The 26,841-nt window shown below is 60.3% G+C and overlaps 1 protein-coding gene across 28 annotated transcripts in view; it reads right to left on the bottom strand.

The window, feature by feature from the left end:
• Positions 1-26,841, bottom strand: part of BIN1 (bridging integrator 1) — a 50,902-nt gene that overhangs the window by 10,126 nt on the left and 13,935 nt on the right. For 8 of the 28 annotated variants that reach the window (XM_051848781.2, XM_051848784.2, XM_051848785.2 and 5 more), the window contains exons 2-11: positions 13,969-14,049; positions 9,372-9,426; positions 9,175-9,269; positions 8,834-8,929; positions 7,949-8,056; positions 7,055-7,147; positions 4,580-4,665; positions 4,311-4,386; positions 2,612-2,694; positions 1,294-1,338 (exon numbers count right to left, since the gene is read on the bottom strand). In XM_051848781.2, the coding sequence (XP_051704741.1) occupies positions 1,294-1,338; positions 2,612-2,694; positions 4,311-4,386; positions 4,580-4,665; positions 7,055-7,147; positions 7,949-8,056; positions 8,834-8,929; positions 9,175-9,269; positions 9,372-9,426; positions 13,969-14,049 (818 nt within the window). Of the gene's footprint in view, positions 1-1,293; positions 1,339-2,611; positions 2,695-4,310; positions 4,387-4,579; positions 4,666-7,054; positions 7,148-7,948; positions 8,057-8,833; positions 8,930-9,174; positions 9,270-9,371; positions 9,427-13,968; positions 14,050-19,169; positions 19,197-26,841 lie in introns of those variants that run through there. The other 20 variants (XM_051848804.2, XM_051848783.2, XM_070071070.1 and 17 more) reach the window with 5 other exon arrangements.

The raw sequence follows: 26,841 nt of genomic DNA, 5'->3' as shown, positions 1-26,841 counted from the left end.
TGGGGACGATGGGCAAGGTACTGCTCATCTCCTCTTCTCTGTTTTGAATTTCTGCTCATCGGAACCTACTTGTATCCTTAAAGAAGACTTACTAACGGGGCCAGCGCTGTGGGGCAGCAAGTTAAAGCCCCAGCCTACAGCGCTGGCTTCCCATATGGGCGCCAGTTCAAGGCCCAGCTGTTCCTCTTCCAATCCAGCTCTCTGCTATGGCCTGGGAAAGCAGTAGAAGATGGCCGAAGTCCTTGGGCCCCTGCACCCATGTGGGAGACCTGAAAGAAGCTCTTGGCTTCAGACTGGCTCAGCTCTAGCCCTTGTGATCATTTGGGGAGTGAACCAGCAGAATGGAAGACCTCTCTCTCTGTAACTCTTTCAAATAAATAAAATAAATCTTAAAAAAAAAAAAAGTCCTACTAGGGTAGTTCAAACTGGAAAAAGTGGAATTGAAACTGAGTTCATTTTGGTGCAAAATGTTTTAGGATGCTAAAAAAATGTTGGCATAATCTGTGGAAAATGCGTGTTATGAAAAATGCTGCATAGATTTCAATTTTTTAACCAAAATAGATGCATACTTTTAATTCCAGTTTCCCACGACCTTTCTGAAGTACCTTCAGAGAATCATAAATGTATATTATACAGGCATAATTTAAAATACTAAAACAGGCGTAACAGCTGAAACACAGCTTGGAATGTCGGTACCCTATATCAGAGGGCATGAGTTCAAGTCTTGGCTCCCCTCCTGATTCCAGGATCCTGCTACTGTGCACCCTGGGAGGCAGCAGGTGACGGCCCAAGTACTTGGGTCCCTGTCACCCAGTATCCTAGTTTTTTGGCCTGGCCCAGGCCTGGCTGTTGCAGGCATTTGGGGTGGGAAGAAACAGATGGAAGATTTATCTCCATCTCTGTCTTGTGTGTATATCTGCCTTTCAAATACAATTAAATAAAAATGTTAAGAAATAAAAAACCCACGGTGCTGTCGTATCCGCCCCAGAGCTTCCTGCCTGGCTACCTTCCACACCAGCAGGTGCACCACCTGCCTGCCCCACCCTGCGAGGATTCCTTCCCCCAACAGTAGCCCCCACCCCAGCCCTCGATGCCCGCTTCCAACACGCACAGGATGCAGCCCTGCCCTGGCCCCACAGAGCCCTCCCCAGGGCGGCCACACTGGCAGCACTGCACACAGGACAGGTTAGGAGGAGTTAGTGGAGCCCTGGGAACAGGGCACGGGCACATGCACGGGGCCGCCGGCCAGGGCGCCGGCCTCCGAGGCGCCGACGCAGCTCTTGCTGCCAGTACCTGTTCTTCTTCCTGCGCAGCCGGGAGAACAGTTTGGTTTTCTTTCTGTGGGGATGGACGGGGCGTGGAGGCCTTCATCTTGGGAAAATGCCAGATGTGGGGCTGGCCTGTCCCCTGTCCCCTTCCCTCATCACCAACCCCTGGGCTCAGAGGAAGGCTAGGGGCAAAGGCCATGAACGGGCCTGGGTTTGCCCTTGGGATCAACTCTCCGGGCCTCGGCACCTCAGCACCTGCTATGGGCCCTAGGGGAGGCAGAGGCGGGGCACCTCCACCTCTGGGTCCCAGGCCATGGGAGCCCAGATGAGGTAGAAAGGAGGCTCCAGGGCCACTGCCCTCAGAGCCCCTGCCCAACAGGAGCTGTCCGCACTGCCCAGGACAGCGTACCCACCCAGCACCTTCCTCAGCCGCCCAGAGCTGCCCAGGTGCTGCCCAGGCCGGGCAAGTGTCCCTGCCACAGCGACCTCAGGCTCACCTTTGCGCATTTACCCTTCTCTCCCACAGCCAAGCCTCAGGGCACCTGGGAGGGAGGCCCTCTCCCAGGGGAGGCAGAAGGCAGCAGCACTCAGGAAACCCCTTCTCTGTCTTAGCGACACCCCAAGAAGCAGATACAACCAGCCCATTTCACAGACAAGGAAAGCGAGGCCCCTCGGTGCTCTCTGTGCTCCGCAGTGACTCTCCTGTGTGTGCACACTCACACATGCACTCACACATGCACTCAACACACATGTACTCACACACACACACACACACACACACACAAAGGAAGGGAAACCCCAGGCAGCTGTGGCTTCCCCTGGTCCACAGCCCCAGGAGCCAGGCACTCCCCCCCAGCCCGGGATTTCCCCTCCAGAAACACGGATCTCCGGGTCAGCCAGGGGGCCCCCGCAGAGCCAGGGCTGGGACAGGAAAAGGCAGTGCTCTGAGGACTCGGGCTCCCCTCCAGGAGGTGGCACGCCCAGGAGCGACTGGCACCCTGCCCCTGTGTTCTGCATGCGGCTCCACCTCCTCCCTGGCTGCTCCACACACAAGGGCAGGGACCCCAGGCTTGGGCACCTGCAGACTCCTTCCTCCAGGGGACGCCACTGGCAGGGCCGAGAGGTCCCAGGACAGAGACCCCCCCCCCTTCACCTGCTGTCACCACAGGGAGGCGGAGCCAGGACGGCCTGGAACCCCCCTCCCAGTCACACCCACAGGGGGCCAAGAAAAGCACCCACGGGGCACAGGAAGCAGCCTGGCCCCTGAGCTGGGTTGGCTCAGGGCGGCCCCACCCACGTCGCCCCACCCCCATCCCCGGAGTGTGCACACTCCCAGCACGCACCTGGGCTGGGCCTTGATCGCGAAGGTGCTGCTGCCCTGCTGTTTCTCCAGGCTGACCAGCACGTCGTTGAGGTTCTGGTTGAGCTGCAAGGGGTGAGGCACATAGAGCAGGTGGGGCCTCCAAACGGTTCCAGGTGCCCTCCCCAAAACACCTCTGCCTCGCCTGCATCCCAGGCCCTTCAAACGCTGGAAACCAGCAGCGAGAGCCCCAGAAAACAGGACCGGGCTGTGTCGCTAGCTGTCCCTGCCACTGGCAACCACCTTTTCTCTCCTTGCTATCTGTAGTGATGTCCTAAAATGCCACAGGGAGCCTGTGCTTTGGAAAAATGGTGTTTGCAGACCTTCAGGCCTAATCAGTGGAGTCATCTTGCCAAAACGCCTTCCGGCCACCCTGAGGCTGTCAGAGGTTTCACCAAAAGCACAGGCAACCAGGGTGTTCATCCCCTGCACACAGCGGAGTCCCATGACTGAGACTATTTCCCCTCTTTGCTTTGGCCACCAGGAAGCTCAGAGCTGTTTTCCTCCCATTTACAAATGACTATGTCCTGTGGCTTATATATCCCAGGACTAACTTTACATTAATGTTTCTCTTTCTCTGTTCTTTCAACTTTTCCTGGGTTGGCTCACATCTTTGGAGGGAAAAGTGTGAAGAAAAGCAAAGATCTGAAATGCAGGGAACCACACAGGAAAGGCCCCAAGCTGGCTGGCTTTTCCTCCTACAGCCCCAGCCAGAAATCCACCATCATCACTTGGGCCCGAGAGACAATCAGGGAGCTGCCCCCGTTGGTTTTCTTAAATGACAAAGTTAAACATTGCATGCTAACAGTGAATGAAGTTACAATGAAAGTGGCACAACACAGGAGCCTGAGCCAATCGGAACTCTTACACCACTCGCTGACAGTTAACAGGCCTGTTTCAACATCTTAAGAGATATGGGAGAGGGGCCAGCGCTGTGGTGCAGTAGGTTAAACCACTGTCTGCAGCGCCAGCATCCCATATAAGCACCAGTTTGAGTCCCGGCTGCTCTACTTCCAATCCAGCTCCCTGCTAATGCACTGGGAAAGCAGCAGCAGATGGCCCAAGTCCTCAGGCCCCTTCTACCCACATGGGAGCCCTGGATGAAGCTCCCAGCTCCTGGCTCCAGCCTGGCCCTGCCCTGACCACTAGAGCTATGTAGGGAATGAAGCAGCAGATGGAAGATCTCTGTCTCTATCTCTCCCTCTCGCTGTCACTCTGCCTTTCAAATAAATAAGTAAATCTCTTTTAAAATAAAAAGTAATATGGGAGGAAAAATTGAAACTGGATAAATTCTAGTAATGTATTTATTATCATTCTACAAACTGGGACACGCTACCATTTTCTGCCCTGAGCTCTCTGTGCCAGGGCTGTGGTAAAGCTCACTTAGTTTGAGAGGGGCTGCTCTGCTGTCCCTACCCATCATCTCCAGCAAGAGAACAGGGCTGGGAGTAGGGAGGAGGGCGGGTGGTGCTGGAGCTGGGATCCTGCTCCCAGCCTCCCCTGTGCACCCCAAAACTCCCACTGTGCCTGGGCACTCTGTGGAGGCGCTCCTTGAGGGCAGGTACAATGGGCTCCTCTGTGGGACCCAGAGGCACACGGTGTCCACCAGCAGGTGCTGACGGCCAGCAGGGAAGGGGGAGCTGGGGCTGCCCGTCCGTGCCCGACTCGGACCCAGGGCCTACCTTACTCATCTCCTTGTGGAAGTTCTCCTCCAGGCCCGCGATGCTCTGAAACGTGTTGACGTAGAAACCCACACGGCTATGGGTTGGCGGGGGTGGAGAGGAGGAGGAGAGAGAAGAGGAGAAGGAGCTGAGCAGACGCCACGGAGAGCCTGTGTGACCAACTCGGAAACCCACGTGCCCAGGTGCGACCACCAGGGACACAGGCCTGAGAGGGTGTGGGCTCCATGGCCAGCCTCACGGCCAGGCCCAGGGCCGCCTCCGGGCATCACCTGTTCCACAGGGACGGCAGCTCCTCCTGCAGATCCACGTTCATCTCTTCAAACACCTTCTGTGCTTTGATGAGCTCCTCCTCGGCCTGGGAGAGGTGAGGCAGGTCATTTCCTTCCCTGGGCCTCTCTCCCAGCTGGCCCCCACCCCCGCCTCCAGGCCACGCACTCTGGCCTGGGAGTGGGCAGCCACCATCCTGGGGCTGCTACCCAGGGCCCCAGGGCCACATCTGGCTGGGAGGGAGGCGTGTGGGGAGTGGGGTACAGGAAGGGCACAGAGGCAGACCCCAGACCGGCAAGGCCCCCTCCCCCACCCCAGAGGCTGCCTGCCAGGCCTGCTGCTCAGCTCTGGCTGCTCCGCTCTGAAAGGAGCCCCCCCCTCCCCGCTTCCTGTCCCAGGGAGCGCCTGCTCAGCCTTGGCCTCCAGCCTCACTTCACCTCCCGGCACTGTCTTTCCCAACAATCTCTTTCTCTCTCTCCCCACCCCCCACTCTCTCACTCTTCACCTCTCCACCAGATGGAAGCCAGAGGCCACAGCCCAGCCCCTCTCAGGGTCAGGGATGAAAGGCACAAAGGCAAGGCCATGGAACAGTGGCCGGGCTGCCAGCTGTCCCTGCACCTGCCCGGGGAAGTCCCTACCCGTGGGGGGTCTGGGGGTGGCGGTGACCATGGTCACCTCCAGGGACCTACCACAGTGCACACGGGCTGCTTCCCTAACTTTGGAGAATTTAATAAAATTGTAAAGATCAAACAGGACACAGGGCAAGGACTGAACACACATGCCCCTCCAGAACCCAGTCACATCCGGGAGCCCTCCAGGCCTCCAGCACACGGCCCAGCCACCCCTGCCTGGCACGGGGCATCCTGAAATGAGTGACTCCTGTGTGTCACGGCACCAGCACCACCACCCCTGGGCCTGTGTGCCTCCTGTCCTGAATGGCCGAGACCCAGCCCCAAGTCTCACGTGCCCTGGGAGCCAGCCCTGAACCGGCTGAGACACAGCCACCAGCCCCCACGGCCATCCCAACTGTCCCGAGACCAACAGTGCAGACAGCAGAGAGGGCAGCCCCAGAATCAGCGCCAGCTCCTGCGGGCGGGTTCCAAGAGGCTGTGGCAGATGCGGACAGCAGCTCAGGACTAACCAGGGGACAAGGGGAACTGCCCCGCTCCGACACACGCACACGCGCACACACACACACACACACACACAGCCTTGGGATGAGGCACCGTCTCCCCACAGCCATGTCCACCAGCAGGGAAGCCACCCTGGATAATCAACCCCAAAGGTACTCCAAGCTGCTGGCCAGGACCCAGGTGGGCTGGGGAGGAAGTGGGGGGGGGGGCTTAATACTCCCCTAAAAAAAAAGGGATCCAGGTGGAAAGACCAGTTTGGCAGCCCCAAGGGTGGGGGTGGGGGCTATCCCAGTTGGGTCCTCCCTCCCAGCCACACCCACCCCAGATCTCCCAGTCTGGGGAGTGAGGGGAGCTCCTCACTCAGCAAAAACTGTTTCTGAGAAAAATTAAGCAGAAAGTCCAGCTCTGGCTCAGGGGCCCCATTCCACCTGCAACCCAGGGCCTATACTCAATGGATGGAGACTCCTGCTTCCTGAAGACCCCACCCCAGGCCGCCTCCTTGGAGCACCAGGGTCACCCCAACCTCAGGAGGATGGCCATTGTCCCTGGGTGGGGGGTGGGGGGGCTCCAAAGCTAGCCCCTAGCCTGGGCCTTAAGGAAATCAGGCACCAGAGCAGGTAAGAAATGGGGACTTGGCCATGTCAAGGGCTCTCAGCACCCGCGGGCTGGAGAAACCACCCCCCTGGGCCAGGCCTGTGTCGCTGCCCCTGACTTCGGAGGGATGGGGAGTTTTGTCAAGGTTGCGTCTACACAGACCTGCATTGTGTCTTCAGGCCCCTCGAGAGAAAGCCTCACGAAGCCCACCTGGCGCCCCGGCCATGCCGGGAGTTTGAGACAAAACTCTCCCCCGCTAGACATCTGCCCAGGGCCACTGCAGGGCAGAGCACCTGCTCCCCCCACCCCACCCCCAGCTGTGAGCTCCCAGAAGTGTTAAGTCTTCACAGGTCTCTCCCTGCCGGGTCCCAGCACCCAGCCAGGCAAGACAGCCCTCCCACATCCCCTCCAGAATGACCATGTGGCTGGGGGGGGGGGGTGTCACCACCACCCCCCGCCGGACCCAGGGAGCCCCAGGCCAGGCGCCCAGGACAACCACCAGGGACTGCAGTCAAGAGAACCCCAACTCTGTCACTGGACAGCTCCTGGGAAAACCCAGCACCCCCCTGGAGCTCCTTGATGTGTGGCCGGAGGGACATGGCGGGGGATCCTAACGCTGTCACCACCTTGCCCACAGCAGCCCTCAGGGATCACAAAGAGCTCGAGGCATTCCCGGCACCCGGGAGAACGAACGGACAGACAGACGGACCACCAGGCGCCAGCACGTGCGAGGTTAGAAGCCAGTGTCACCTGATTTCGGAGCAGGTTAGTTTGGGCTACGAGGTGAGCCTGCAGTTTGCCTTGGCACCACTGGGGGGCGGCCTTCTCAAGCAGCGAGACAGGCTGGGCGGGGGCGGGGGCGGGGGCGGGACGCGGGGAGGGGAGAGGCGGAGGGAGGGGAGAGAGACAGAGACAGGCACGTTAGACGACGCGGCGAGACGCGGAGGCGCGGAGGGGCGGAACGCGAGAGCGTAGGCGGGGCGGCGGCGGCTGCGGGGCCGCGTCGGACCCCGGAGAGAGGGGCGCGCGGTCCCAGGGAAACCGCAGCCCGGCCTTCGGGAACGCGGCGTCCTCTTCGGAGCAAGAAATGACCCCCTCCCAACCCCGGGCCCCCACGAGGGCCTCACCCACGCGGGCTCCACCACGGGCCCTGGGGACCCTGGACCAGTGGGCTGCGGGGGAACCGTCCCTCACTGGGGGCTTGCATGGCGCCCTCCCCCGCCCCGGCTCCCGCAGGCGGATCCCGCCCCCAGCCCTGACCCTGACTCTGAACCCTAACCCTTGACCCTGGCCTTGCCCCCCCAGACCCCGCCCCTGCCTCTGACCTTGGCCCCCAGCCCTTGCCCCCCGGCCCTGAATCCTAGCCCTTAACCCCCCTCCAGGACCCCCAGCCCTCACCCCTAACCCTGACCCTGTCCTCCAGCCCTCGCCCCTGGCCTTGCCCCCCAGACCCTGCCCTCACCCCACGTTGGCCCCCAGCCCTCACCCCAACCCTGACCTTGACCTCCAGCTTTCACCTCTGATCCTGACCCCAGGACTCCAGCCCTGTCCCTGACGCCTAGCCCTCGCCCCCCCACCACCATAACTCCCAGCCCTCTGCTCCCAGACTCCGCTCCCAGCCCTGCCCCTGCCCCGAGCCCTCACCTTGGCGATCTTGGCCTCGTCCTTCTTCTTGGCCGTCTGAAGGGACTCGTAGTGGTGCCGGGCACTGTCGTAGTCCACCAGCTTCCGCCCCCGCTTGGCAATGCGTGACTGGGGGACACACGGAAGCAGTGCCTTGCTGGGACCCAGATACCCCCGGGGCTCCACACTTCCCCCTGCCGCATGTCTGAGCCCCTCCTTGAGAGCAGCACGGCCCTCAGTGTGACCGGCCAGCCAGGGTGGGTCAGGCCAACCCTCCTCCCTGGCCAGGCCCGGAACAAGCCACGGAGGCCTCCATGGCTCTAGCTTCTCCTCCTAAGCCAGTGCCATCAGCCTCGAGAAAGCAACACGGGGCATTGGCACAGGGTGGCCCTGGGGGTGATCCCCCATCCAACAAATACAGCAGGTCCCACACGCTGGTAGTCATCTTGGACTTCAGTGGGGACCCTGGTGCACCGGCAGCTCCCAGCATGCACCAGGGCCCCAGCAGAGGCAGCTGGCTTTCTGAACCCACAGCGGCACAGACACACACAGACACGGACACACATGGCTGTTACCCATGGTGCACACCCACAGCATAAACCTGGGGGACCTCCGGGTACACACACACTAACACACCGCATACTCACAATCACTCCCCAGCGATATGGCCATACACACACACACACACACACACATACACATGCACACCATGGGGTCTCCCTCGCAGAGCCCTGAGGAAGGCAGGGGCCGGGGACTGGCTGCAGCTCTGGCGCGCTGCAGTACTGGGCCGGGGGACACTTGCCTGCATGGCACACACAGTTCCCTGGGCACCTGAGCCAGCCCCAGGCAGGCCTTCTCTTCCTCCCCACTGCCCTCCAAGGCCACCAGGCCGGACCCGCCTCTCACCTTGATGTCAGGAAACTGGCCCAGGTACGTGTCCATGGTCAGCAGCGCCTGGTCCACCAGCTTCTGGTGGTAATCCATCCACAGCAGGTCGTTGTTCTGCGTGGACCAGAGCGTGAGCGTGAGCCACACCCGCCCCGGCTGTCACCCCCAGCCCCCATCTGCAGCCTGTTTCCCTGGGGCTGAGGCAGCTCTGTGAGCCATCCCACGGAGGATGGGCTGCCGAAGGAGGGGCCCCAGAGAGGGGAGGGGTCGTGCCCAAGGACACAGAGCAGGTGGGGGCCCCAGAACCGGAGGAGACCTCTGGGGAGGACCGAGGCCACCTGTCTCCCCCTCCCGCTCACCTCAGCGATCTTGTTGGCCTCGTCCCTGCCGGGCCAGTCTGGCTCGTACACCTCCTGCAGACATTCGTTCAGCTTCTTGGAGGCCTCATGCATGGCTGCGGGGCACACAAAGAGTACATGGCCTCAGGCCAGCCCTGCCATGCCCGCCCTGGGCGATGGCTGCCTCCTCCCACACCCCGCCATGTCCACCCCCTAACCTTTGACAGAGGCCAGGTAGGTCCGGAGATCTTTCTGCAGCCGGGTGCCCTCAGTCTGCAAAGAGAAAGATGCAGACCAGGTCAGGGCCTGGGGCATCCTCCAGGGACAAACCAGACTGCTGCACCCATCAGCGATGGCCTGGCACTCAACACCCCTCAGAGAGCGAGCAGCTCTGCGTTCCTAGCACTGCCCCTGCCTTGGGAGCCCTGCGCCTGCAGAGACAGCTGCCCTGTATTTGTCGGGCAAACCACTGCCAACCCTGTAAAAAGGCAGGAAAGACAAGTACCCCCCTGCCCTGTGCTAGCCGCCACGGCACATGTGTTCAGCTGGACTGGTGCAAGTTGGCCTGCTCTCAAGACAGCCATGGGCAAGGGGCCATGGATCACAGGAGGCAGCTGGGTGTGTTGACCAGCAGGCTGCTAGTCCCACAAGCTCAAGCAGTGCCCAAGAACAGAGGGCTTGGTCGGCGCCATGGCTCACTTGGCTAATCCTCCACCTGCGGCACCGGCACCCTGAGTTCTAGTCTCAGTTGGGGTGTTAGGTACTAGTCCCGGTTGCTCCTATTCCAGTCCAGCTCTCTGCTGTGGCCGGGGAGGGCAGAAAAGGATGGCCCAAGTGCTTGGGTCCCTGCACCAGCATGGGAGACTGGAAGTACCCAGCTCCTGGCTTCAGATCGGTGCAGCGCCGGCCATAGTGGCCATTAGGGGAGTGAACCAATGGAAGGAAGACCTTTCTCTCTGTCTCTCTCTCTGTCTAACTCTGCCTGGCAAAAAAAAAAAAAAAAAAAAAAAAAAAAAAAAAAAAAAAGCAGAGGGCTCCATGACAGTGTTCCAGGGAAGAGGACTACCCAGCACCCTATAATCTCTGCTGTCCCCACTCGCCGGGGGGCCTGGTCTTCCTCCCCTGGGGTCCTCAGAGCTCTGTGCACCTGCTGCCTCCCAGAGCCAGTCCCCCTCCAGGCATCCCCACCATCTCAGTGCCACTGTGCCCACCTCATGAGTCAGGTCAGCGACACGCACAGGGCAGGTGACAAGGAGGTCTCCCAAGAACCAGGCCCTCAGGCCAGTTTGCTGAGGGGCTTACTGGTACCAGTCACCAATGGGATCCCCCAAGAACCCATGGATCTGCCTCTTAATTATGATGACTGCTGCGATGTTACAGAAGCGACATCTGGCAAGGGTTTCATTCTATGGTGCTTACAGTTAAAGACAGAGGGGCAGCCCCTATGGGGTACATTCATCCCTCAGCACCCAACGAGTAATGGTCCTGGGGCTCCCCAGAAACACCAAACTCCATGAGTGGATGCCAAGTCCCTTACATAAACGATGCAGTATTTGCTCAGAAGGCATACACATCCTCCTATCTCGACTTCAAGTCATCACTAGGCTAGTTCTAACAGTGTAAATGCTACGGAGACAGGTGTTGCCTCGGTATTGGTTTTTCAATAATTTTTTATTGCATCAGTTGGTTTTTTTCCCCCAAAACATTTTCAATCTGTTGTTGTTGAGATTCGCACTGGCCGGAACCCACGGACGTTAAGGGACCCGCCGTGGAGGGCAGATCCCTGGCCTTCAGAAGGGATTCTTTCGCTCACCAAAGTTCAAAGCTCACAGATTAAAGATTAAAGCAAGAAACAAAAGGCTGCTCCATGAGCACACAGGCCATGGAGCGCACTGTGGCCAGTGCCAGACCCCTCGGCCCCTGGGGCATGAGGCCAGGTCCATGCCACACTTTGCCTCAATGTCATTTGTTGTCACAGATTCCTGCAGATCCAGCCTCTCTCCCTGCCAAGCCCCCATCCTCCCCTGACACCCCCCCCCTCCGCCCCGAGCCTGCTCTATGTCCCCATGGGCTGGGCTGCTGGGCTGCCCCAGGGCTGCAGGCCGTACCAGGGCCCCTTGTGCTGCCCGAACAACACGGGGCTGTGAAAGGCCACGTGGCATGCAGATGTGCAAGGGGCAGCCCACAGCCTTGCCTTTCCTGTACCCACTGCAGCTGGGTCCCCACGCCGCAGTCCCCAGGGCAGACACATCCCTCCCCGGCCTGGGGCAGCCAGCGCGGAGCAGGGTGTGTGCACTTGGAAACCGGCTCCCTTGGCCCCCTAAACAGGGTGAGAAACAATTCCTATGTTTCTAATCAGGCTCCCTGCCAGCCCAGCTGGGGGAGGAGGGGATTCGGGAGCTGCCAGCATCCCCACACCTGCTCTCCCTGCCTCCACATCAGCTCTCACTGGCAGGAATGGCCCTCCTGCAGGGATCCCTAGTGGACATCGATGTCCAGTGTCCAGGGAGGATGGATCTTCTCTCCCTAGCCAGGGAGGCCTGGGAGGGCCCTGGGGACAAGGACTCAGACCCGCCCCACCCCAGTGGCTTGCAAGCCAGCCAGTCTTGCAAAGCTAGAGATTCCCTAGAAGGAGGGAAGAGCTTGGCTGACCTGGAGGAACACAGGGCAGCTTCCAGGAGGACCTTGGTTTTACAGGATGGTGAGGGCAAAAGGAGCAAGTACACCCCCCTTCCCAGGTCTCCCAGCACGGAGGCAGAAGAGAGGGGTGCTACCTGTGACCAGCAACAAGGGGGCCCAGGTGACAGCAGGTGCAGCAAGGGGAACTCAGGGCCCGCCCCCACAGGAAGACCTAAGAGATGTATTCCCTGGGCTCCTCACTCCTGCCCAGCACAGGAAGAGACCCAAGAGGAAGCTCCACCTCCAGGCTGCCTATGCCCATCTCTGCCTTGCCTTTCCCAGAGTGCCCTGGGCCCTGCTGAGGCCAGGCCCCCCACAGCTCTCTCTAGCCTCACCCCCTCTTCTTTCCACACACACCCTCAGTCCCCATACAGGCAGGCTTCCTCCTGCCACTCCAACTGCCAATCAAATCTACAATGGACCAACTGCCTCAGCCTCCAGGGAAGGGTTACCCCAGCCTTGAACGAGATTGATAACCCTCCAAGGAAAGCTAGCCGTGCAACTGGAGCCTCAGAGCCAACGGTTCCAGCTCAGAGCAACTGATCTAGGGCCCCAGCCCTGACCCCTGGGCCCACAGAGCTGAGAGGGATTGCCTTGTGACCAGACAAGGTGACCCTGAGGGACAAGTGGGGACAGCCACAGCCAGGCCATGGCCATGGGAAAGCTCAGCTCCTGGACCTGTGCTCCCCTCCCCCACTTTTGCCAAACAGTCCCACTGGCCCCCCCAGGGGACCCCACCACCCTCACCTCCACCCTCACCTCTCTCCGCTCTGAGCCTCAAATGCCTTACCTGCACAAATGACAAGAATCCCAGCACCTATTCCACAGATGGCAAGGGTGAGTCTGTAATTCGCCGACTGGCACCCGGCCCACAGCAAGTATCCCTAACAGTCCTTGGAGCAACCCGCAACCCTGAAAAGCTGGCTGGGTATCAGGGCAGACAGTCTGGGGCTCCCAGGAGACAGAGGCAGAGGCCCCGGGATAAGCCACATGGCAGCTCCCCTTCCTGCTCAGGGGCACTCTCAGGCTGGGTCCCTCTGGCAGGCCTGGGTGCACTTGACCTCTAGCTAGCAAGGGTCCCCCAGAGGGTGGGCTGCTGTCTGTGCTCAAGCAACCCTCTCCCAGAATGCACCCTGGCCCCTCCCACAATGCAATGCTCCATGGTCCTCTTGCAGCTGTTTCCATTGTCCTCTCTCCCAGAATGCTCCCTAACCCTGTCCCAGAATGCATTTGGCTCTCTCCCAGAATGCTCCCAGACCCTTTGCCAGAATTTTCCTGGGCTATCTCCCAGAATGCATCCTGGCTCTATCCTAGAATATTCCTGGGCTGTTTCCCAGAATGCATCCTGGCTCTCTCCCAGAATGCATCCTGGCCCTCTCCCCCATGCCCCCTGGTACTTCCAGGCCCTGACCAATGGCTCTGCAAAAGGAAGCCCCCAACCCCAGTTCCACAGCAGCTGCAGAGGCTCCCTCGGTGGTCTCTGAGGGCTGGAGAGAAAGGCCAGGGTCTTCCAGTCTCACCAAGACCCAGCCTGCTCCTCTCCTGGCAGAGCCAGGACCCTGCCCCACTCACAGACACTGATGTGTCTAACCCCTGTGTCTAATCCGGAAGTCCCTTCCAGGCTGCAGGTCTGCAGCCCCTCCGAAAGCTGCACGGCTCTGGGCACACCACTCCACTTCTCTGAGCCTCAACTGCCTCTTGCACAAGGGGAGCCCCCACAGAGCCAGACTCCTGCCATGCTCAGCAGAAACCCAGCCTGCTCAGCCCCACACTCAACCCTGCAGATACCGCTCTCCTGGCAAAGCACACCCACACTTCTGTCGCTCCCACTTGCCCTGACAGGCATGGTTTTCCAGAGTCTGGACACGATCCACTGCATGCTGCCCCCAACACCCTCACCCTCCCCTCAACACCCTCACTCTCCCATCACCACCCTTTCTATGCCTTTCCCAGGACCTCAGTGTCCCCACCCAAGCACTCCCTCCTCCAGGAAGTCCTCCATGGCCTCGCCAGCCCTCACTGATCCCCCTGCCCGGAGCTCTTCTACTCCACAAGTTCACCTCCTGCCATGTCCCACCTGGCAGCCACTGTTCCCTTTGCACAACACCCTGCAGCCACGAGTCATCCCTTACTCACCAGCTGCTTGTTGAAGTTCTGCACACACTGTTCAAACTGCTCGTCCTTGGTCTCATCCGCTTTCCCCAGCTTCTGGAGGACCTGCCAGGCAGAGGAGAGGGGAGGAGCGTTACCTGGACACACCAAGTGGCCAGGCCAAGGGTGCTGGGTAGCCAGGACCACAGACCAAGGTCTGATACACCCAGCCAGGGGCACCGAGAGGGCTCCTGGCAGCCGGGATCCCCAGGGTAGGTGCTGGAAACTTCAGCCCCAGAGAGAAGGCGTAGGGCAGTAGGACCTGGAAGGAGGTGAGTGGGCTGGGAGGACTCGGCGGGCAGTCAGCGCAAGAGTGGTTTTCTCACAAAACTGAGCGTGGCTGTCTCTGGCTTTCTCCCACCGTGTGATGGCTCCCTGCCATGTTCTGCCACAACAGAACCATGCACCGAAAACACCCTGCTGCTGCCGCATCTCCCCACCTGCAGGGTTCTGTTCCAGCCGCACGAAAAACAGACCATGACTGCAGAACTGGACCTCCCCCCCCCGCCCCTCTCTGTCCAGGGTTCCACCAGGGGACAAGAGTGGGACCAGCTCAGTGCAGTGTCCCAGCCAGCAAGAGGGAGGTGTTGGAGGGGTAGGGCCCCTCCCCGCTGACCTCACTGCACCCCTGGGTGTTCCACCCCACGTTGGAGGCTAAAAAGTGAGCTGAGCGGGGAAGAGGCCCCACGCAACCCCTACCCCCTCCCACACACACATGATTCCAGTTCCTGGGCTCAGGCCCAGGGGTCCCATGGGGGGGAGCAGGAGCAGGGCAGGCGGGGGGCCAGCAGAGGGGGCCCTGTAAAGGGGGCGGTGGGAGGGTGGCTGGAGCCAGCTCCCATCTGGTTGGATTCTTATGACCCTCCATAGCATGGCCTTGCTGGCCCTATGAGCAGGCAGGCTGGCTCACTCTGCTCCCCGCTGGAAATCTCACCAAGGGATGCCCCTGTGCTGAGTCAGAGCTGATGGAAGAGGAGGTGGGGGATGGGCGAGTAAGGACAGAGAGGGAGGGGCTGCCCATGGAGGCCCAGGGAATGCAGGTCCTGCCCAGCTTCCATCCACCAGGCGAAGACAGGCCAGATGGAGGCGGAAGCGGGAGGGAGGAGTGCAGTGCGAGGAGGGCAGCAGACGGGAGGCTGAGGCAGAGTGGCGGGGATGGTGGGGGTGAGGGAGGCAGAGACCAAGATGGAGGCAGGACACACCCACCCCCAGCCAGCACCAGGAGATGGCTGAGGCAGAGGCCAAAACCCAACCAGAGAGGACAGCTAGGTGGGAGAGCAAAGGGGGCCCGACCAGTGGCTGCGTAAACACGGCCAGGAAGTCACCTGCAGCCCTGCCGCAGGGCCTGGAGCACCAGCTTGGACCACACAAGGAGGCCCAGTCCCACGGCAGAGCTGAGATCCTTCCCACTGCCACTGGCACTTGCAGGCCCTGTGCTGCTGGATGCACCTTCACCTCCCGGCCCAGTAGCCACACAAGGCCAGACGCTCTCGGACACCCCTCACCAAGCACCAGCTCTGTGCCAGCCGGCCGTGGGCACCACTGCTGGGGTGGCAGAGATGCATGGGACATGAGTCTGGGCCCCAGACAATGGGAAGCACACGCAGCTGTGGCAGCAGGTGTGATGACTGCCTGCAGGGGGTGGCTCCCAGCCAGAGGGGAGAGCTCACAGCAAAGACAAGGAGACTAGGGAATTCCAAGTGGCTCACAGCCACCAGAGGTCACAGAGGACAGGAGGGAAGGTGTCAATGGCAGGTAGGAAGGGGACAAGTGCGGGGGGGGGGGGGGGTCAGGTGATGCTGGAGGAAGAGTAGGACATCAAAACAAAACCTCTTCGAGCAAGAAAATCATCATGTGACATGATCCATATCTCCCAATCCCTTAACAGCCAGGTCCTCCGGGAAGGGGTGGGTTGGGGGAGGTTCCAAAAATGTCAGCAGGAAGGGGCCGGCACTGTGGTGTAGCAGGTAAATCCACCATCTACGACGCCAGCATCCCCTATGAACGCCAGTTCATGTCCTGGCTGCCCCTCTTCTGATCCAGCTCCTTGCTTATGGCCTGGGAAAGCAGTAGAAGGTGGCCCAGATGCTTGGGCCCCCGTACCTGCATGGGAGACCTGGAAGAAGCTCCTGGCTCCTGGCTTTGGATCAGCTCAGCTCTGACTGTAGCAGCTGCTTGGGAAGTGAACCAGAGGATGGAAGACCTCTCTCTGTCTATCTCCCTGTATCTCTCCCTCTTTCTCATTAACTCTGCCTTTCAAATAAAAATAAAATAGATCTTGGGCCAGCGCTGCGGCTCAATAGGTTAATCCTCCGCCTGTGGCGCCGCCACCCCAGGTTCTAGCCCCGGTCGGGGCGCCGGATTCTGTCCCGGTTGCCCCTCTTCCAGGCCAGCTCTCTGCTGTGGCCCGGGAGTGCAGTGGAGGATGGCCCAAGTGCTTGGGCCCTGCACCCCATGGGAGACCAGGAGAAGCACCTGACTCCTGGCTTCGGATCAGTGCAGTGCGCTGGCCGCAGCGCACTGGCCGCGGCAGCCACTGGAGGGTGAACCAACGGTAAAGGAAGACCTTTTTCTCTGTCTGTCTCTCATTGTCCACTCTGCCTGTCAAAAATAAATAAATAAAAAATAAAAATAAATAAATAAAATAGATCTTTAAAAGGTGGGGGTGGCAGGGACCACCAGACAGAGCCAGCAGTCCCAGAGAACAGCATCTGGCCAGCCTTAAGACCCCAGGACGGGGAGAGGTCCGCCTCCCCACTCTGAGGTGGGTGAGGACATGGAGGCATACTCAGCCCAGACCCCAGACACCGCTGCGGGCTCTCCCCACACAGCCGGCTCCCCAGGGAAGACCATCAGGCCTTGAGAAAGAGGACCCCCAGGTGAGGATGCAGTGGCGGCGAGGTGACCTGGGCAGAGGGACACCTGCTCTCTGAGCCGCAAGTGCCTCATCAGCAAAATGGAAAGGATTTCTGCAAACCACACAGCAACGTTTGAGTGCCAGCAGTTCCCTGACAGGGCCCGCCCACCAGCCTTCACCCAGCTGGGGGCGGGGCTGGACACTGTCAACCCTCGCACCAGGTCCACACAAACGGTGTCCCAGAACATCCTTGCTCACAGAAGACTCCTACGCATCCTTCAAAACCTCACCCTAGAGACAGCTCCTCTCTGAAACTCCCCGCTCTCTCCCTCCCCCAAAACACCGCACCACGTAGGGCTTCGCTGGCCTGGATGCCCAGCCCCACCCACATGATCAGCTTGAGGTTAGGGACAGTGTCCCCAGCTCCCTCCCACAAGGATCAGTCACATACTCTCAATAGCCACTGGCTCATCTGAGCCACAGGCTTCGAAGGCAGTGAACAAAACACAGCCTCAGTCTCCTCCTATGACAGTGGAGGGGACGCGCACAGGGGGTGGGGCCTCCTGCTTAGTGTAGTCTTGGGCCACCTGCTCAGCCTGCCAAAGCTCAGCATCCCCTGCCTCTGCAGTGGGGCTAGGGACAGTCACCCAGGGTACCCGAGGCTCAGGAAGTGGCCCCCAGGTGGGGGCTGGCCTCATGCTCTCACTTACCCCTCGCCATCCCCATACACACATAGCAGGGAGTCAGGGCAGGCGGCCCCAGGGCCTGAGTCCTCAAGGAGTGGCCGAAGACATGGCCACTGGAAGGACAGACAAGCTGGGCAAGCACAGGGACCAAATTCCCCACCGCCTCCCTCACTATTCCCACCCTGCAGAGTTAGCACACTGGCCACACCCTGGCCGCTGGGGGCCAAGGCTGCTCCCGGACCTGTCCCTGTCCCAGCTCTCTCCAGCACCACCGCCCCTCTGGTGCAGCCCCAGGGACCACTCACGCTCATGCTCCCCCCTCTACTTGCTGAGGGCCCACTCAGCCCATCCTCCAGTGTGTGATGTGTCAGGGCCCCCGTGCAGAGCCAACAGACTGACCACTGGGGGAGGCAGGGGGACTCTGGGTGTCTGGGAGGGGACAAGGGGGCTGGGCATTGCAGGATGAGCAAGAGCTGACCGCAGAGGCTGGGTTTGGGATCCACCCAGGATCACTTGCAGGGGGGGAGGGAAGGGGGAGGGAGGCAGAGAATCCACGTCACTTACACCACTCATCACACCCTCACCATGCGTGTCTCAGTCTGCAACAAAGAGGCGCCCCTGGCCACGTGACGCCACCACATCTCAGAGCAGGCACAGGAGGCCCAGGCAGCAGAAGGAGGGGCTGGCCAGGGCCGGCAGCCCAGGCGGCCTTATCAGTGTGGTGCCACTCTGTGTCACCTCCTATCAGAGTTTCCTCTCACCACGTCCTCAGCCTAAAGTGGAGCCCAAGTGCCTGGGACAGGAGGGCCCTGGGCAGGGTCAGGGAAGGGAGCTGGCGGTAAGAAGCACCCCTCCTCCTGCAGGGTCCAGCCTCTCTCTGAGCCACTGCTGCGGGAGGAAGTGGGGCCCGCAGGCCCCAGGGGAAGTTCTCAGAGCCGGCACAGGTGCCTCCTGGTGCAGGGCCCTCAGGGGACCAGTGGGGCGCCCCCGCCCCAACCCAGGCCCTGCCAAGGCCCTTAACAGCCGGGTGCAGTGGGCAAGTTCCCACGCGCACGCACACAGGGCAGTCCCAGGGCGCATGTCAGCGCCGGCCACCACCCCTCAAAAATGGAGAAAGCCACCCCAGGCCAGTCTGGTGTGGCCTGGGAGGGGCTCAGCACTGACTGCCCGCCCCGCGCCCTTGAGGACTAGTCAGGACATACTGGGCCTAAGGCCGACGGACAGGAGTAGCAGCAGCCAGGGGCAGGGACAGCAGGTCACCAGGGCACTGGGTCCGCAGGACTGTGTGGCTCCACCCAGCTGAGCCCTGGGCTCCAGGCAGTCCCTCCTGGGGGTCCCAACTCCACATCCCCTCCAGCCTGAGGCTGCCGAGGCCCCTTGCACCTGTGGGAGCCCTGCGAGGACCCTCGCCCACGGTCTGAAAGGCATGGCCCATGGCACCTTCCAGAACCTAGGGCTTAAACAAGCACAGCCAAGCCCAGGGTGCCAGGAAGGAAGCCAGAGACAGAGGAGCCAGCCCCCACCCCCATTCACAGCCTTCCCAGCACCCCTCCCACACACACAGAAAAGGGAGGGCCCTCGTGTCCAGTGCCAGGGCACCCATCCCCACCTGCTGGGACCCGGGACAAAGCCTGGGCTCTCACCTTCCGCATCATCTCCTCCCCGCACCTGCCAGCCGGCCGCCTCAGCAAGAATCAGCCTGAGAGTGAGCCCCGGGGAGGCTGGGCGTCTGCCCTGGCTTCCTCCTCCCAGCAGGACCCGCGGTGAGGGACCACAGAGGCAGGATGCACCCCCTCACACACCGCCGCCACCCAGGCTCCCAGACAGGCAGGCAGAAGGGCACCTGGCCCCAGCCACATCCCCCTTGGCCCCGCCAAGGTGAAAGGGAGGAGGGGTTCACGCACTCTGTGTCCCCACCCAGGTCTCAGGCTGGCTCCCAACACTCTGAGGTCACCTCCCCTCAGCCCTGTGGCCCCAGTCTCCTCCCACACACAGTGGGGGTCACACATGAGTGGGCAGGGCACAGTCTGTGTGGGTAGCAGTGGCGGTCCCCCAGGAAGAGTCCTGCCCCAAGAGGCCGCGGCAGTGTGGCCCACAGGGTTTAGGGGTGCAAGCACAGGCTGCAATCCACAGGAACACGGGTGGCCCAGCCCAAGGACAGTCCTGAGACTTCCCCCTTCCCAGCCTCCCAACCCACAGGAGCCAGCTCTCTTCTCCCTCTGCGATGGCGCCCATGTGACAGGTCCACACCTGCTCCCAAATGCCAGGGGGCGGGCCTGGTAGCCTGCGGTCACCCAAGCGCCCAGCCTGGCCGGCGGCAGCAGCAGCAATAAACAGCCTGGTGTGGCCGACCCTCCTGGCCGGGCTTCACCTGTCCCTCCCAAGCCCCAGGCTAGAAGGAAAGCTCAGCAAATTGTCAGCTGACTCCACCCCCTACAGCACCCGGCCCCACCGCCAACCACAACTCAGCTGGGGTCTCCACTGGCTGCATCAGTAGAAGGGGGAAAGACCAGATGCCAGGACACTTCACCTCCTCCCACCTCCGAATACCTCAGCACAGTCACTAAGAGCCTGATACCCCATGCACCCCCAAAATATTACTTAACACACGGCCTGCCATCAATGGTCTGGATCATTTGTTTGCTTTTCTTACTTCATTTATTTTTAAGATTTATTTATTTATTTGAAAGGCCGAGTTAGAGAGAGGAAGAGGTACAGAGAGAGAGAATCTTCTAGCTGCTGGTTTGCTCCCTAAAAGGCCACAATGGCCAGCACTGGACCCATCTGAAGCCAGGAGCCAGGAGCTTCTTCTGGGTCTCCCACATGGGTGCAGGGACCCAAGGACTTGAGCCATCTTCTACTGCTTTCCCAGGCCATCAGCAGAGAGCTGGATCAGAAGTAGAAGAAGCAGTACTCGAACCGGCACTAGGCTACGGGATGTGAGCATCTGAAGTAGTGGTTTACCTCACTGCACCACAGTGCCCTGTACTAATTTTATTTATTTAGTTTTTTGTTGTTTTTTCATGATATTGACCTGTGTTTTTTTAAAGGTTTATTTATTTATTTTGAAAGTCAGAGTTACAGAGAGAGTGAGGAGAGAAAGAGAAAGAGAGGGAGAGAGAGAAATCTTCCATCCACTGGTTCACTCGCCAAGTAGCCCCAGTAGCCAGGGCTGGACCAGGACGAGTCAGGAGCCCAGAGCTTTTGCCAGGTCTCCAAAGTGGATGCAGGGGCCCAGGAACTTGGGCCATCTTCCATTGCTTTCCCAGGCAAATTAACAAGGAGCTGGATTGGAAGTAGAGCAGCTGGGACACCAGCCAACCCTTATATGGGATGCTGGCATCGCAGGAGGAGGCTTAACCTGCTAAGCAAGCCACAGCACTGGCCCCTGACAGTAACCTCTTCTTTCAGATTGAGCTCTAGGCCAGCACTGTGGCGTAGTGAGTAAAGCCACCGCCTGCAGTGCTGGCATCCCAAATGGGTGCAGGTTGGTGTCCTGGCTGCTCCTCTTCCAATCCAGCTCACTTCTATGGCCTGGGAAAGCAGTAGAAGACTGCTCGAGTCCTTGGGCCCCTGCACCCATGTGGGAGATCCGGAAGAATCTCCTGGCTCCTGGCTTCAGATCGGCCCAGTTCCAGCTGTTACGGCCATTTGGGGAGTGAACCAGCAGATGGAAGACCTTTTTCTCTGTCTCTGCCTCTCTCTGTCTGTATGTAACTCTACCTCTCAAAGAAATAAAATCTTTGAAAAAAAAAAAACAAAAAACAAAATTGAGATGCATCAGGAGAGACCCTCGAAGCAGCTGCATCCATGCCCTGAGAGCCTGGTGAAGACAAAGACTTTCCCAACCCACCCAGACCTGCTAGACCAGAGGATCTCCTTGGCAAGTCTCCTGGTGCCCTGTAGGCACATGGAGTTCTGCACCGCCATCGCCACTAGCAGAACCCACTGCCTCAAAGTCACCTCCCCAGGACCCCTTCCCCAGTGTGCCAGGGGAGGGCAGAGGAAGCACTGTACACCCTACAGCCCAGCATCTGCCCACTGGGCCACCCCTGTAGGCTGGGGCTCATGCTTGGGGCCAGTGACTGTACATCAAGCAGCTTTGCCATTTCATGTAGCCCAGGAAAACTCTGCCTGTCCCTCCTCCAAGCCCAGAGACCTCACACATAGGGAGGTGTGGGCAATCCTGCCTCTTCAGAATGGCAACACTCAGCCAAGGCTGGCAACTCCATTGGTGACAGCTTAGGCCTGGTGGGCAGAGCCAGAGCTGCCTGTGACCAAGGGAAAGAGGGGCTCGAACATGAGGCTACATCCCCCTGGCAGCTGCAGGCTCTGCCCTGTCGCTGGGGCCACCCAGCAGGCTTCCCCTTCCAGCCCCCAGGGAGGTCTGATGGCTCAGGAGCAAGAGTTGAGACACTGGCCTTAGGCAAGATCCAGGGGCAGCATTCCACCCCTAAGAGACAAGAATGCTCTGGGCCCTGAACCCCCTGCGCAGCAAGCTCCATGTGCATGCAAGGCAGACACCCCAGATGTGCAATGACCACACACGGGCACCCACACAACCCAGCAGGGTTCCAGTTCCCCTCCCAACCCCGGGCACAGCAGGCACATGGCAGGGACCCTGGAAGAAGAACCCAGAATGCAGGAGAGAAAACCAGAGAGAGGGAAGCCAGCATCCAGACGGCACCATCGCTAGGGGGCCCTTCCTGCTCCAGTCCCTCCCCCACCTAGTGCATGCTCGGGGCTGCCCCCAGGAGACCACCTGGCTCCAGCCTCCCTTGGGTCCCTCTGCACCCAATTCCTTGGGGCCTCTGTTTTCCCAGGCCAGCTGGAGACAATGGTAGGGAAGGCCAGTGGCTCTGGGGACAGGCCAGCTGCCAACCTGCCTTCCCCTCCCCCACTAACAACAGGGACCCTTCCCCAGCTAAAGGCACTGCATCTGCCCCTGCCTCTGAGCACAAGGAAGCTCCCAGGCAAGACACGACCCCCCCCCCCACCCCCGGGGAACCCCTGGTCCCAGGATCCTACCTGAAGGGAATTACCAGCCTTGAGTCAGGCTCACATCATAGGGCCACCCTGAGATGGCGACACTTGGTCCCATTTTACACAATGAACAAACAGAGGCTCAGGAAGATGCCCAGCCAACAGGCAACAGAGCTGGGACCCCCAAACATGACCATCTGCAAAACCCAAACTCAAACTGGGGGACACAGGCATCCGGAGGAGGGGGGAGCGAGCGAGCAGTATGTATGGGGTTTGTGGTAAGAGACTCCGAGGGAGGGAATACTTTCACGACATAACTTACATAGGCAGCCTGTCCTACAGACCAACATGCAAAGCTGGCAAGGAGTTTTGCAATGAAATACAAACCCGGAAAAACATCTCCATTCTTACTGGGCCACCTCAACCCTGGGCCCTTCCCCCAGGAAGCTCCCGGCCTCCACCTCCGCAAGGAGATCCCGAGATGGGTCTCTGACCCAGTCCTGGCGCCCTGGAAGGCCCCCACGCCATGTGCAGAGCAGCAGAAGCCACGAGACTCTCTAAGTCTGTCACCCTCCTTCCTCTTTCCAGCCATTCTGCCTTTTCTCTGCGCAATAGTGGTGAGAGCAGAAAAGGCAGTTCGGGGTCCTTCCCCATGTCCTTCATTGTCCCAACAAAAACATGGCCACCCAGGTCAGCCCCACAACACCTTGAACCTGGTGGGCGGGGTTAAAGTCTGGGTGCCCTCCCAGCCCTGCCTGGCCCTGGTGGGGGCTTCTCCCATATGGGATCCCCCTTTCCGGGGCTGGCAGCCTAACTCCAGTTCTGAGAAAGATGGAAGGAAGAGGGGAGAAGGGGGGGGGGTCTTCTCCCAGCTCTCCAGCTGCAAAGGTCAGGTCGCTGAGCCCCCAGGGAAGGGTGTCAGGTTCACTCCCAGCCAAGAAGTCCCTCCCCTCCCCACCTCCCAGGGTGCCTGAAATTCCAGCCAGTTAAAGAGATAAGGCTGTGGTCAGCTACCAGGGCGGAGTCACCCCGACCTCAGAGCAACCTCAGAGCTGGGGTGGCTGGTGCAGGACACAGCCAGAACAGATACAGAAGGGACCCAGAGTAGGGCCAGGGGCCAAGGGACAAGGGAGCCTGGGGTGGGGGACAGGAGGGGCTGAGGAGGGGTGGGGAAGAGGAGGCTACAGAACGTGGCTCATCCAAAGGCACCCAAAAGCCAGAAGTCTTACCCAGGGCTCTCGGGGAGACATGAGGCATGGCACAATAGAGAAACTGAGGCCTAGTAAGCAAAGGGTGAGAATTTGCACCGGACCTCTGTGTTGGAGAGCCCATGGTCACCCTTGACAGTCTCCCTGCCCGTGACAAAGCTGGCGTTGCCTGAACACAGGGTTGGCCAAGAGGAGAGACAGAAGCACCAGAGCCCCGTGGAGGGCTGCTCCCGGCCTCATGCACCCCCTCCTCTACCCGGACAAGCCCCTTCTTGATCAATAGCAGAAATTGGTGTCCTCCCTAGGAGTTTCTGGGAGGGCCGGGCCCACTCAGAGTGCAACCAAGGCCCAGCCAGCCAGACCTCTCAGAACAGCCCTCCACCCTCAGCCTTTCCCAGCCAACACTTCACTGGAGGAAGGGAACTCTGCATCGCTCCCACCCCCACCCCCAAACACAGTGAGGAGCTCTGCTCCCAGCAGGCCAGGTGGAGCAGCAGCAAATCAGATGGAGGGACAATAGCCACAGCAGGTGCAAAGGCCCTGAGGTGGGAACAGGCTATGGGTACAAGGCCAGGTGTAAGACCAGGAGGCCCCACAACGCCAGGTGCTGGGTTTCATGTTGAGCCCTTGGCTTGGCTCAGCAGCCAACCCTCTCTTTCAGCCCACACAGGAAATCCTATTACATCCCCACCTTAGAGAAGAGGAAACCAAGGCATGGCCTGAACACTCCCCAGACCACCCAGCCACCCTACAAGGCTATGGCCCCCAGGCACCTGCAGGGGGTCAGGGCAAGTACCTATGTAAAAGGTGAGAGGCCCCCTGGCAGATGTGGGGCCATGAAAGAGAGGAGGGGCAATGGGGACACCTGCTAGGAAGACCACCAGGGTCTCAATGAGTGCCCAGAGATGTCAGGGGAAGGAGGAGACACAACGGCCAGGACCCAAGACAGACCACTCCGTGGGCACTTGCCACACCCCATACCCCACCCACCTGTCCCCTCAGTCCCTCTTGCTCCAGGCAACCGACTCTGAGTGTGTGGACAGCTGCCTGGGGCCCCTTCAGGTAGGGGAGGCCACCAGGGCAGGAGAGGCAGGCAGGAGGTCCAGGCTGTGTGACCCTGGGCAGGTAACTTCACCTCTCTGAGCCATGTAAGGAAGCCAAGAGCTCCCTCCAGGGGCATTTTTAAGGCTGAAGCATGAATGTGTAAACAAGAGGGCCCAGCACAGATTGGTGGCCCCTGTCCTTCCAGTCCCTTTACCCCAGCTTGATCTGGGGTTGGCCCCACCCAGGCCAGAGAGCTGGGCCTCCCACATCCCACCCTCTGCCTGGCCCTCCCCTCGGTGCCTTCCCTTCCCTGTGCACCTGTCGCATGACTCACTGGGGCTTACTTGTGGCACTCTTTGGGGATGACAAGCAACACCCGCCCCGCCTTCCTCCCAGGGGCCAGTCGCCCCTCTGCAGCCCCCTCACCTCCCTGCAAGCCCCCACCCAGCTTCTCTTGTCCCCTTTGATAAAAGGCCCCTGATAACCAATGGCAGCAGCTGCCAATGGGAACCCTTAGGTGGGCCTCCTCACTCCACTTCCCAGCCACACGCCCAAAGACTGGCAGTGAGGCTATGGCCGGCAGATGGCACAGGGCGACCCCTGCCCTCTTGTCGTGCTTGGTCAGTCCGCTGAGGACAGCCCGGCTCCACAGGCATGCACCCCACCCTTGGCCACTGCCCCCGTCCGCCCACCTGTCCAGAGATGTCAGCACAGCCGCCAGCCCCACCTGTCCCCTGCACACAAGTGCGGGTGCTATTCTGAGCCTAGGATCAAGATGCTGGCTATAAACAGAGGGGTGGAATCTGTTCCTGCAGCCCACCCACCTCCCACCCACTCCTCATCGCCTGCTCCCAAGCTTAGAGGAGGAGGAGCCATGGCAGGGAACAGCCAGGCACCAGCCAGCCCCAGCTGCAGCCAGGGCAGAGCTCAAGGGAGGGGAAGCAGAAGGTCCAGCCAGCACCCACCCACCTCGGGGCTAAGTGGAGAGTGGTAACTGGCACCCCAACAGTCTTCATCAGAAGCCCTATCTCCCTGACCATACCAGGCCATGCTGAACCTGAATGGCACTTCCTCCAGGAAGCCTTCCCTGACTGCACCCCAGGCACAGGGGCGACTTGCCCCTCTGGATGCTCCCAGCCCTTTGCACATCTGTCCTGTCAGAGAAGTCCAACCCAAACCCACACTCCTTAACCCGAGTCCTCAGTTTCCACATCTGTGCCACGGGGAAGGGCCAAGTGGCACCTAATAGGGATGCGTGTTCATTTCAAACCCATTGCAGTTATTATTTTGGATATTCCTGTTGCTGTATTTGTTATTCATAGGAGTTGATATCCAGAGCAAGCTTTAAATAGCTCCCACCAGCCCTGCCCACCCAAGAGCTGGCACGCTCCACCCACAGCACAGAATGGGGGAGGGCTGCTCCCCCACCCCCACCAGACCTTGTGGCTGCTCCCAGGCCCTCAGCTGCCCAGGAGCTGTCTGAAGGCCTCCTGCCATGGCCTTGGGCTGTCCACCTACTCAGTACAGTGAAGGTACCACAGGGGCTCCTCCGCCTTGGGGTCCAGAAGTGGGAAGCGAGGCTGGAGGGGGTGGGAGGGAGGAAGGGACCCGGCAGGTGCGGGGAAGGGCTGGATCAGAAAGAGATCAGCTCAAGCTGGAGACTGGGAGAGGGAAGCAAGAGGGGACCGAAAACAGGTTGGGGGCCTTGTGCGGCTGCCCCAGCAGATGACATAAATGCTAATCCTGCACCCCCATATTCTTGTGCTGCCAAAGGGGGCGACTGAACCTGCAGATGAAGGGGCCGTGGGAGGCACCATCCTCCATCCCCAGGGGATGCAGGGGGTCAGCCCTGAGTGGGACTGGCGTGCACAGACAGGGGAGGGGACAACCCAGCCCCACCCTGACAGGTTGTGCCAAACCAACCCTCCGTGGGTCAAAATCTAAGTCCCACTGACTGCACAGAGGCAGCAGGAGGAAAGCAGCTGCACCCAGAGGCTGAGCCCCGGCCCGTCTTCTGCCCAGCGTGGAGTCGGAGCTGCTGGTTCAAGCCCTGCCTGCCTTCCACCTGGAGCTCCCCCTG

The sequence above is a fragment of the Oryctolagus cuniculus genome, chromosome 3, assembly GCF_964237555.1.
Source record: "Oryctolagus cuniculus chromosome 3, mOryCun1.1, whole genome shotgun sequence".
Classification (NCBI taxonomy): Eukaryota; Metazoa; Chordata; class Mammalia; order Lagomorpha; family Leporidae; genus Oryctolagus; species Oryctolagus cuniculus.
This window is presented reverse-complemented; position numbering and strand designations above follow the sequence as displayed.